Source organism: Hemitrygon akajei, chromosome 16 (genome assembly GCF_048418815.1).
Source record: "Hemitrygon akajei chromosome 16, sHemAka1.3, whole genome shotgun sequence".
Lineage (NCBI taxonomy): Eukaryota > Metazoa > Chordata > Chondrichthyes > Myliobatiformes > Dasyatidae > Hemitrygon > Hemitrygon akajei.
This window is the reverse complement of record NC_133139.1, coordinates 15,233,891-15,246,558: the sequence shown is the minus strand read 5'-3', so window position 1 is coordinate 15,246,558 and position 12,668 is coordinate 15,233,891. Positions and strand designations below refer to the sequence as shown.

The 12,668-nt window shown below is 39.1% G+C and overlaps 1 protein-coding gene across 1 annotated transcript in view; it reads right to left on the bottom strand.

Moving 5' to 3' along the window:
- Positions 1-12,668, bottom strand: part of polrmt (polymerase (RNA) mitochondrial (DNA directed)) — a 78,326-nt gene that overhangs the window by 36,755 nt on the left and 28,903 nt on the right. The window contains exons 8-10 of the mRNA XM_073068284.1: positions 11,615-11,785; positions 8,656-8,892; positions 302-1,090 (exon numbers count right to left, since the gene is read on the bottom strand). Coding sequence (XP_072924385.1) covers positions 302-1,090; positions 8,656-8,892; positions 11,615-11,785 — 1,197 coding nt within the window. The remainder of the gene's footprint in view (positions 1-301; positions 1,091-8,655; positions 8,893-11,614; positions 11,786-12,668) is intronic.

Here is a 12,668-nt window from a genome sequence, read left to right as displayed (position 1 = left end):
AATGATACCAAAGAGTACAGCACTTGTCATCTCATCCTTCAAGTATAAAAGATTTTAGATAACTCCAATGCTGTTAATAATTAATCGAAGCAAATAATGCAGAGGTTTTATCCCCCCTCCTGGGGATAGCTTCACATGCAGAAGTAGTAATCACACGATACTCCTTTACCGCATATCAACAGAAGTATTCAACTCTGATTTTTAAGATATACAACTCAAACAGTCACACGGAAAATTATAACATGCATATGCAATGAGTTAGCCACATAAAGACAGGCACATCTGAGATATTTTCACTCACTGTTAAAGGCTTATCGGCCGAATCCAAGATGTCGTCCATTACTTCATTAGCATAAGAAAGTCTCTCTTTGAGGGAGCATGATTTTTTAAACCCAGTTAAATTAACAAGGTGAATTTTCAACCAATTTAATCCATGTTCTCCCAAAGGCTTTCCTTCTGCAAATAATAATATGGCACGAGTAACATCGCTGCCTAGGTGATTGAAGTATGGAGGGCAAGGGTATGTCCTTCCTCGAAAGTCCATGTTGTGAGGAAACCAGAATACATCGTCTCTGACATGATTGGCTATGGAAAGCTTATAAAGGGCATCCATTCGAAGGCTGTGCATTTCAGCTGATCTTTTCCTGACCCAAGCCATTTTTCTTTTCAAGACAGATTTTTCTGCTGGAGTCATGTCAGATTTTGAGTCATACTTGGGCATATCTGGAGCTTCAGTGAGAGGAGGTGGGATATCCAGCTTCTCACTTCCTTTGTCATTAAAAATAGAGATAATTAAATCAAGCATTGGTTTGTTCACTTTCCAAGCACAGTTTCCAAGTTGGTTAAGGGAATCTAGTACTGCATGTAAGTTACTGCTTTTACACTTCTCCAAAAGCAACTGATGCTGTAGGGCTCCTTCCAAGCACCGCATCAGTTTTGTGGGATTCAAAACATAGGCGCCAAACTTAGGTGAAGTCCATGGGATGGGTGGGCACATCATTGGCATGACACTGGAGTCAAAGGTCAGAGTTGTTTCTGCAGCTTCAGAAATCATTTGAGTTAGAATAGGATGTGGTTTGATGAAGCCAATCTGCAAAAGAAAGATGCAATTCAAGCAAAAAAAATCAGCATCATAGGGCACTATAGAAAGCGGCCCTTTGACCCATCTAGTCTGAGCTGAACTATTATTTTATCCAACCCATCGACCCGCACCTGAACCATTGCCCTCCCGTCAACGTGTTTATCCAAATTTCTCTTATGTTGTAAATTAACCCGCATCCACCACTTCCACTGGCAGCTCGTTCCAAACGTACACCATCCTCTGAGTGAAGATCTCCCACATGTTCCCATTAAATATTTCACCTTTTACCCTTAACCCATGACCTCTAGTCCTAATCTCACCCAACCTCCATGGAAAAAGCCTGCTTGAATTTATTCTATCTATACCCCTCATCATTTTATATCCCTCTATCAAATCTCCCCTCATTCTCCCACACTCCAGGGAATAAAGTCCTAATTTATCCAATCAAACTTACATATAACTCGTTTAAATTTTAGAAAAGTGCATAGTTGCAACATATATTTTTTTAAATAATGACAGTATCTATAGCTAAATATCTATAGATATACCATTGCATCACTGTGTGGAGGGGCCAGTGCACAGGATCAGAAAAAGCTGCAGAGGGTTGTAAACTCAGCCAGCTCATCATGGGCACTAGCCTCCCCACCATCGAAGATATCTTCAATAGACAATGCCTCAAGGCAGTGGCATCCATCATTAAGGACCCTCACCATCCAAGGCATGCACTCTTCTTACTGTTACCATCAGGGGGGATAGTAGCAATGAGAAGACAGCATGCCTTGGATGATACAGGAGCCTGAAGACACACACTCAATGTTTTAGGAAAGGCTTCTTCCACTCTGCCATCAGATTTCTGGATGGACCATGAGCCCATGAAACTACCTCACTTCTTCTATTTCTATATATTTCTTAGTGTAACAATAGTATTTTTAAATATAATCGCACAGTACTGCTGCCCCAAAGCAACAAATTTCACCACATACAACGTGTCAGTGATATAAACCTCATTCTAATATATTCACTATATCATTATCTTTACATTAATTAATGATCTACATTTCTTTTTTATCTATAAATTTCTACTCCTGGGTTAAGAGTTTTCAAGCACCTTGTAATTTACTCCCCCTCTTCACGCAGCTCCATTACTACATAAGACAGGTGCCTTTTGTAAAGTAACATGAACAAAGTCAACTTTTCTTTTCCCAGGTCACTACCCGCATGATTCAATTATCCTATTCTTATGTACTTTGCCTGAGGAACCAGTTGAAAATTGAAGGCACTTATACACTGACATCAAAGGTGAGAGAAGCCGAGTGGAAAGAGCGCCACTTAGAAAATATTCACCACCAAAAACGTTTCCACTATTACTTATACGTTATTCTCCATTCATAGCTGAGAAAGAGTTTTTCATTTTGTGATCTTAAAAACAATAATATAAATGGGTTTTAGATTTAACTAAATTACAAATTTCTTGACAGGCTGGGTGTAGGGGAACCCAGAACCAGGTGGGATCACGATTTAAAATTATGACAGAGGCAAGGCAATTTTTTTTGGTCATGAGTCTTTGGAACTCTTCCTCAAAAAATGATAGAAGCAGTGCCTTTGAATACTTTAAGATCGAGTTATGCATCTTGACTCTATCCGAACCCTTATGATTAGATGCAAATGAATGTACTATCAGTTCAGCCATGAATGAGCAGCAGACTCAAGCAAGGGTCAAGTGATCTATTCCTGCTCCTAAAATGAATGAGCAAGTAGTTTAGATTATAATAAAAACACATTTGTAAAAACTGTCATCAGTTCATAAGATCTCACTATTTGCTATTATACGATCAGTTAATAAAGATGGATGAAGTCACAATTAGCTATTGAGTGAAAACATTGTTCTAAAAGGAGTGGTTCATTGACCACGATTATAGTCTAAAGCCTTGCTCCTCTGAAAAAAATATTGAATCTCCCTTGGAGAAAACAGATGCCATCAAGATTATTTACACTGCCACAAGCCCTGTGGAATACAGTTCTCATGACACACATGGGATGATCAGAATGAGCTTGGTCTGGTCCATCAAGGGAGTGGTGACAAAAGAGGTAAATGAATACAGTACCCTATAATGGAATATTTTCTAACTTTACCTATTGGTATTTTACTGTGATACAAGACCAACCTCAAAAAGATTTCACCCTGAGCTGCCAACCCAGAAGATAAAAAGGTTAAAAAAAATAAATTAACAACCATGACCACGATAGCCATATAATCACCTTTCTTTTAACATTGCTGGGTCAACACCCTGTAATTCCCTACTTCATTGAAATGTTAACTAATTAGCTAAAGTAACACAATACTCCCAAGCCTGAATGGATGTTAAAAAAAACCCTGCTTAAATGGTTGTGATGAAGCAGGAATAGGAGCAGGAGAAACCCATTTGGCCCTCTGAACCCACTTCATCATTCAAAGTTTTTTTTAAAATTCTCCTATTGCTTGATTTCTTTTAGTCTTAAGAACCTTGACAAATATATATTTACTGATGTGGCTTTAACTCATTTCTGGTAGGGAATTGCACAGGTCTACCACTCTAGTGAAAACATTTTTTGTTTCCGGTCCATCATCATTTATTCTTTAACCTTAGATTGTGTCCTTGATTCTGGAGCTTCTTACAATGGAACACTCCACTTGTACCTACTTCTGTCCAGCCTCATTAAAACAGACAGGCCTTCTATAACTGCAGTGTGTTCATCATGTATCGCGTCAGACCACGTGGGCAATCATGGCCTTTCCATGACCATGATTAATCGTTGCAAATTTTTCTACAGAAGCAGCTTGTCATTGCCTTCTTCTGGGCAGTGTCTTTACAAGACAAGTGACCACAGCCATTATTAATATTCTTCAGAGATTGTCTGACCGGTGTCTGCGGTCGCATAACCAGGACTTGTGATGTGCACCAGCTGCTCTATGACTGTCCAACAACTGCTCCCATGGCTTCACCTGACCCTGATTGGAGGAGGCTGTAACCAGGTGCTACACCTGGCCCAAGGGTAAGCTGCAGGCTAGCAGGGGGAAGTGGGGATGGGGGAGAAGTACCTTACATCTCCTTTGGTAGAGACGCATCTCCACCCTGCCACTTGAATAACTACAGTACCATGAAAAAGTTTTAAGTATATATATATATATATATATATATATATATATATATATATATATATATATATATATATATATATATATATAGAGCTAAGGTGCCTAAGACTTTTGCACAGTACTGTAAATGTAAATGTGAGGGGAGGGAGAATTTGAAAATCTAATAGGAGCAAAGGATGCTGGGAATGGTGAGGGTGCTGTGCTTTGGGAGGGGTGTGGGACAGATGGCAGAGAAGGAACTGGGGCAGAAGTGGCACGGATGTAGATACACCCAGCACTGAGTCACCAGGCAAGGTAATTTGATTCCAAAAAATTGGTTTATTGATCAATACAGAATGTCTCTCTGAATCTTCCACTCCCTTTCCAACCATGATTCCCCTCTCCCTGCCCCCTTCCCACTCTCAGTCTACAAGAGACCCATATCAGAATCAGGTTTATCATCACTTACGTGTGTCATGAAATTTGTTTTTTTGCAGCAGCAGTACAGTGCAATAAGTAAAATTACTACAGTACTGTGCAAAAATATTGAGTACCCTTGCTATACATGTGGCTAAGACTTTTGCACAGTACTATATATATATTCCATATTTAATATATAATACCTAAAATGCATAAAATATATTCTTATTTTACTAACATATTTATCATATTTTGTTTTAGGTGCTGTGTGTGGTCCCGGCAGATTGGAAAAATGCTAATGTAACTCCTTTATTTAAAAAGGGCAATAGACAGAAGGCTGGGAATTATAGGCCAGTTAGCCTAACATCTGTGGTTGGCAAAATGTTGGAATCGATAATTAAGGAAACAGTAACAGGGCATTTGGATAAACATAGCTTAATAGGACAAAGTCAGCATGGCTTTACAAAAGGGAAGTCATGTTTGACAAATTTGTTGGAGTTCTTTGAGGACATAACATATAGGGTAGATAAAGGGGAACCAGTGGATGTGGTGTATTTGGACTTCCAAAAGGCATTTGACAAGGTGCCACACCAAAGATTATTACTTAAAGTAAAAAATCATGGATTTGGGGATAATATTCTGGCATGGGTGGAGGATTGGCTTTCTAACAGAAAACAGAGAGTTGGGATAAATGGTTTATTCTCAGACTGGCAGTTGGTGACTAGTGGTGTTCCGCAGGGGTCGGTGTTGGGACCCCACTCTTTACTATCTATATTAATGATTTGGAGAAAGGGACTAAGTGCAACGTATCGAAGTTTGCTGATGACACAAAGATGGGAGGGAGTGTAATGAGTGCGGAGGACATTGAAACCCTGCAGGGGGACATAGATAGGCTGAGTGATTGGGCAGACATTTGGCAGATAAAATATAATACTGACAAGTGTGAGGTCTTGCACTTTGGCAGGAAAAATAATAGAGCAAGTTATTATCTAAATGGAGAGAAACTGGAAAGTGCTTCTGTGCAAAGGGATCTGGGGGTCCTGGTGCAGGAAACACAAAAAGTTAGTATGCAAGTGCAGCAGGTGGTCAAGAAGGCCAATGGAATGCTGGCTTTTATTGCTAGGGGGATGGAGTATAAGAACAGGGAGGTCTTTCTGCAGTTGTACCGGGTATTGGTGAGACCACACCTGGAGTACTGCGTGCAGTTCTGGTGTCCATATTTAAGAAAGGACATACTGGCTCTCGAGGCAGTGGAGAGAAGGTTCACTAGGTTAATTCCGGGGATGGGTTGGTTGATGTATGATGAGAGGTTGAGTAGATTGGGACTCTACTCATTGGAGTTCCGAAGAATGAGAGGCGATCTTATTGAAACATATAAGATTGTGAAGGGGCTTGATCGGGTGGATGCGGGGAGAATGTTCCCAATGATGGGTGAAACTAGGACTAGGGGGCATAATCTTAAAATAAGGGGATGCCGTTCCAGGACTGAGATGCGGAGAAATTTCTTCACTCAGAGGGTAGTGGGGCTGTGGAATTTACTGCCCCAGAGAGCTGTGGAAGCTACTACACTCAATAAATTCAAAACGGAGATTGACATTTTCCTGGATAAAAATGGCATTAGGGGATACGGTGAGCGAGCAGGTAAGTGGACATGAGGCTAGGTTTAGATCAGCCATGTGATCTCCTGGACCAGTTTTCGATAGCCTGGATGGGTCGGAGAGGAAATTTCCAGAATTTTCTCCTCAATTGGCAACACGGTTTTTTTCCCCCGGGTGATCACATGGGTTTGGGCGGGATGAATAATAAAATAAAATGGGCGGCATGGTGCCCTGTTGGTTGGCATTGTTGCCTTGTGGGATTCGGTGAAAACTAGAGTTAAGATTGGATCAGCCATGATCTTGTTGAATGGCGGAGCAGGCTTGAGGGGCCGATTGGCCTACTCCTGCTCCTATCTCTTATGTTCTTATGTTCTTATGCATGTTTTGTGGGTGCACTGTGGTCCAGAGGAACATAATTTCATTTGACTATATACATGTACAGTACAGATGACAATAAACTCGAACTTGAACATACTCTCTCACTGTTCTAACCTTTACCAAATATATGCATAATTGAATCAACTCACTTCATTCATTAATTCTATCATCCCAGATCTACTGATCTCTTATACTGAAAGCCTTTTAGGAATCTGAATACAGTATATCACATCCACTAGTTCTCTTTTGCCAGATACACCCTCAAAGAATTTCAGTAGATTTGCCAAGTCCAATTTCCTTTTTGCAAATCCATACTGACACTCTGCAATGATCTCACTCTTCTCAAAGCACTCTGCCATTCAATCTTTCATAATCTTACATACCCTACTTTTACCATTTTCCCCTCTACTGATGCCAGGCTACAGTTATATTTTCTCTTCATTTAATTTATTCTAAATAGTGGGGCTTTATTGGTGATCCTCCAGTACATTGGTAATTGGCTTATTATTGTCACATGTACGGAATATAGTCAAAAGTTTATGTTTACAATCCAGGCAGATCATTCCATACAGACGTATATTGGAGTAATATTAAAAAAAACACAGAATGTAGAGTCAACACGAGTGAATCTGCAGATGCTGGAAATAAATAAAAACACAAAATGCTGGCAGAACTCAGCAGGCCAGACAGCATCTATGGGAGGAGGTAGTGACGACGTTTCGGGCCGAAACCCTTCATCAGGAGTCACAGAAAGCAGAGTATAATGTTACAGTTACCAGCATCATAATGCTTCGTCGACAGAGACCTCCAGGTTCACTGATGAGCCAGAGAAACAAGTAGATAAATAAAGTGCAAGGGCCAGGATGAAGTAGTTTGAGAGATATATTTTCCAAGAGTCTATTGAGCACTGGGAAATAACCAGCAATGGGTCCATCAAATCTTAGGCCATTTCCTAAACACTCTGGTTATCAGGTCCTGTAGATGTAAAGGCCTTCCATCTTGTCAATTTCCCTAACACCATTTTTCTATTAATATAGAAAATGAATTATTAATATTCATTTTCCCCTTCTCAGATCCCGTCCCCAAAATTATCCTGGGAGTTATTTGTGCTCTCATTTCGGAAGAGGGAGACTAAATGTGCATGTGATTGGTCTGCTATTTATTTTTATGGTAGAAAAACTAAGATTCTAGGAACAAGTTCAAGAACAGATGAAGAAAAAAATGGGTTTCTGTGATATTGAAGGCACAATTGGCTCCGAATCAGAAATTTGTGAATGGTCACATTTGCTTTCCTAATGGGCAGAAGAATGTTTCTGAAAACAAGTAATATTTTTAACATTTTTAGTCCCTTTGTTTTTGTTCTCACCTACTGATGCAAAACTGACATTCCAACAATTAATATACTTGAACAAAAAACAGCAAAAGAAAATTGTTCTACCCAACTATTGCTGCTTTACACATGCAACGTTATTTATAAAATAAGCTTTTCATTCTTTGGGTTATTAGCATTATCTAATTTGGTATTAGTGAAGAGCAATATTTTCAGTTGGCTTAGCTGAGTTAGGAAGTTTTATATTGATATTCCAAGGCTGTTCAGATGAACTGCTGCCCTGTCAGGTGAATCATTTTTCAGATGAGGTATTGCAAAGCTTTATCTAAGCTGGGTGGAAAACATCCTGAGGCATTATTCTGAAGAAGTGCCTTGGGTGTCTTGATCAATATTTATCCTTCAGTCAACATTAAAGAAATCTGAATTTTAATCACTCCTCTGCAAGACAGGAATTCATATATACAAATTATCTACTGTGCTTCCCGCTTTATAAAAACGACTAAACTTCAAAAAGTACTTAATGGGCTGTGAAGTACTTCAAGATACTCCAAGATCATAAGAGGGAAATATAAATGTGAGTTTTTTTCTCTTGCTCTGAAACCTCATTAATTAATCTTAATATGCAAAATAAAACCTGTTCTCACAATTAAAGATGCAAATCAATGGGCTAATGCATATCCTTCAAAATAACAACAAAAATCTATGGAAAATTCAAAAGAAAACTGTGCCTTACCTGTTTGTTACTGCGAAAGCTGTACATGTGATACAAGACGGGAATAAGATTTTTCTGAGCTTCATTTTGGGTGTATACGGGGATTTTAATTTCACGAACCATCAGATTCACGAGATGAGTTCCCAATTGTACAACCAGGAGATGTGGCCAGGAAGAATCCTCACTGACCAGTGAAGGACCCAAGTTCATCTTTCTTTCCAGATGCATCACGTACTCGCGAGGCAGGAAATTGTTTAGCTAGAATTGCAGGATAACTTACAATATATTCATAAGAAACAATCAATTAAATAAAAAGGTTTGAAGCATGTTAAATTTACCCACTGAAAGGTTCCAAATATTACTGCTTATAAAATCCAAATTCCTACTTCTGCTTTATCTAACCTATGGACTGTCTCCACTTCTCATTGCTTGTATAATCAAAGACCACACCCACCCTAGACATTTTCTCTTCTCCCCCTCCTATCAGACAGAAGATACGAAAGCTTGAAAGCACGTACTGCCAGGCTCAGGGGCAGCTTCTACCCCATTGCTATTCTTGAATGGATCTCCTGAAGGACACTTGACTTCACAATCTATCTTGTTATGATCTTGTACCTCAATATTTACCTGCACTGTACTTTTTCTTAGCTTTTACACTTTATTCTGCATTGTTATTGTTTTAGCTTGTTCTGCCCAATGCACTGTGTAATGATTTGATCTGTGTCTTTTCACTGTATCCTGGTACATGTGACAATAATAAACCAATACCAAATTTACATTCAATTATATTCTTGCAAACTACTCCTAACATCATTAAGGTAACATCTATCATTTAAGGACCCCCCACCACCCAAGACATGGCCTCTTCTTTCTCATTACTACTGTCAGAGGTGGTATAGGAGCCTGGAGATGCACACTTAAAACAGATTACTTTCCTCTGCCATCAGATTTCTGAATGGACAATGAACGCATAAATACTTCATTTTTTTGCCCTTTTTACACTAATTATTTTTTAATATATTTTTATTGTAGTTTATAGTATGACCTGATGGTGTGAATATCCATTATCCATCCGGTATTTCTTCCCCCCCTAAACAACTCCTCTTCTTTTTCCCACTCTGGCCTCTTACCTCTTCTCACCTGCCTATCTCCTCCCCCGAGTTCTCCTCCTTTCTTCTCTCCTATCAGATTCCTTCCTCTCCAGTTCTTTACCTTTTGTACCCACCTGGCTTCATCTGTCACCTTTTATCTATCCTCTTTCCCTTTCTCCCCACCGTTTTAATTCTGGCTTCTTCTCTCTTCCTTTCCAGTCCTGAAGAAGGGTCTCGGTCTGAAATATTGACTGCTGTCTGATCTGCAGTCACTCCAGCATTTGTGGTGTTGCTATGTTTAGAGTATATTTTACGTAATGCACAGAATGGGTGCCGCAAAACGTATTTCATGACATATGTCCGTGATAATAAACCTGATTCTGAACTCAATGAAAACCAAAAACACTGCAGATGCTGGAAATCTAAAATAGAAGCAGCAAATGCTGGAAACAATCAGCAGGACAAGCAGAATGTGTGAAAAGAGAAACAGGGATAATACTTCAGGTCAAAATAAAAATGTCTGAGCTGCTGAATGTTTCCAACACATTCTGTTCCTTTCCAAACATTTGTTTTGAGCTTATATCCCTCATTGCTCATTTCTCCTCCCAAAACACGTTAGTCCACACAGTTATACAGCAAATTACATCTGTTGTTTCTAGTCCTTTATAGTATCCCTCGGTTTGCTAAATTGCATTTTCCATGCTGCCAGAAAAAGGATCCAGACATCAAGATATGTCATATCATTACAGCTTAACCGTCTTCTAATTGAAGAAATATTCATGAACGCATTCTATTCCTTATGCTAGTCAATTTCTATTTATGTTGCTTTCTTTTCTCTTAATATATTCATGAGTATTTGTAATTTAATAATATTTTGCACACCGTTGTGCATCATGCAAACTATAGTCATAACAAGTATCTATACATTTTCCTATATATTAGCACTCATTTTCCCTCGTTACATGGTTATTTCAAAATGCTTTAAAGCGTTATGCTTACCATCTGCTCTGCAAGAGAGACAAATGTTTTACTGCAAGAAGAAGACATGCACTCAGTGGCCAGTTTATTGTACACCTGTATACCTGCTTGTTAAAGCAAATATCTATTCAGCCAATCATGTGGCAGCAACAATGCGTAAAAGCATGCAGACATGGTCAAGACATTCACTTGTTGTTCAGATCAAACTTTGGAAAGGGGAAGAAATGTGATTTAAGTGAGTTTAACCAAAGGATGATTGTAAGTGCCAGACGAAGTGGTTTGAGTATCTCAGAAATTACTGATCTCACAAATTTTTCAAGAAAAAGTCTCTAGAGTTTATAGAGCGGCGGTTTTGTGGGTGAAAATGCTATGTTAATGAGAGAGTTCAGGGGCAAAAGGCCAAACTAGTTCAACCTGGCAGGAAGATGACAGTGAGTCAAATAACCACAAATTACAACAGTAGTGTGTAGATGAGCATCTCTGAACGCAGAGCATGTTGAACCTTGAAGTGGATGGGCTACAGCAGTAGAAGAAAGCAAACATACAGTCAGTAGCCACTGAGTATACAATATTAAAATATTTGTAAGCATTGTGATGGAGCACAACATAATTATAAAATCCTTTCTTGATGTGGTTCATTGAGAAAGTTTTGATAAAAATTGATGGGAAAGCATCAGTTTCACTGGTTACAATTTTAGTGTGGCAAGGAAATATTCCAGCAGGATTATATTGAAGCAGAAAAGTAATCATTTTAATACATGTTACTGATCAACTGTAACCTTCAATTCAAAAAATTGCCAATTTGACTGCTTTCTTGTAAAGTCTAGAAAAACATATTTTCTTAATTACTACTTTCCACTTTATTACGAAAATGTAATTTCACTAGAAACAAATTATTTAATCAATACTACCTCTGTATCCTTCGCCAACAGTTCAACGTAGCCGTGATAAATGTCTTTCATTTTGTCCACCATCTCATTTTTAATTTTCCTTCGTATTGAATACTTGTTGTAGACTCTGTTGCCTAATTCCTTTGCAATTATCACCAATGCCTCTCCATTTGGAGGGATACTGTTAATACACTGAAAAAGATACAAGTTACATTCAAACATCACCAATTTGTCAAAAAAAATCTTTTCATTTTGGCTTAGTTGTTCAAAAACATTGAGGTTCAAAATTATAGCATCACCATTTCTTGCATTCCACAGAAGTGCCCACTTCATTGTTCAGAACGATTATAAACAATCAGAGATGTCTTGCAACATTTACGTACTTCCTTGCATACAATTCCACTATGTTTTAGTGAGTTGGAATGGCTTAAAAGCCCATCTAGTCTATTTTTGCCCAATGTACGTTAGTGATTACATGAGGAAATCTGCAGATGCTGGAAATTCAAGCAACACCCACAAAATGCTGGCAGAACGCAGCAGGCCAGGCAGCAACTATAGGAAGAAGTACAGTTGTCGTTTCAGGCCGAGACAATTCGTCAGGACTAACTGAAAGAAAAGATAGTAAGAGATTTTATAATTCGAGGGGAGGAGGGGAAATCCAAAATGATAGGAGAAAACAGGAGGGGGAAGGGTGAAGCTAAGAGCTGGAAAGGTGATTGGCAAAAGGGATACAGAGCTGGAGAAGGGAAAGGATCATGGGACGGGAGGCCTAGGGAGAAAGGAAGTGGGAGGGGAGCACCAAAGGGAGATGGAGAACAGGCAGAGTGATGGGCAGAGAGAAAAAAAAGGGAGAGAGAAAAAAGGGGGGGGAAAAAATAAATAAGTGATGGGGTAAGAAGGGGAGGAGGAGAATTAACGGAAGTTAGAGAAATCAATGTTCATGCCATCAGGTTGGAGGCTACCCAGACGGAATATAAGGTGCTGTTCCTCCAACTTGAGTGTGGCTTCATCTTGACAGTAGAGGAGGCCATGGATAGACATGATCAGAATGGGAATAGAATGTGGAATTAAAATG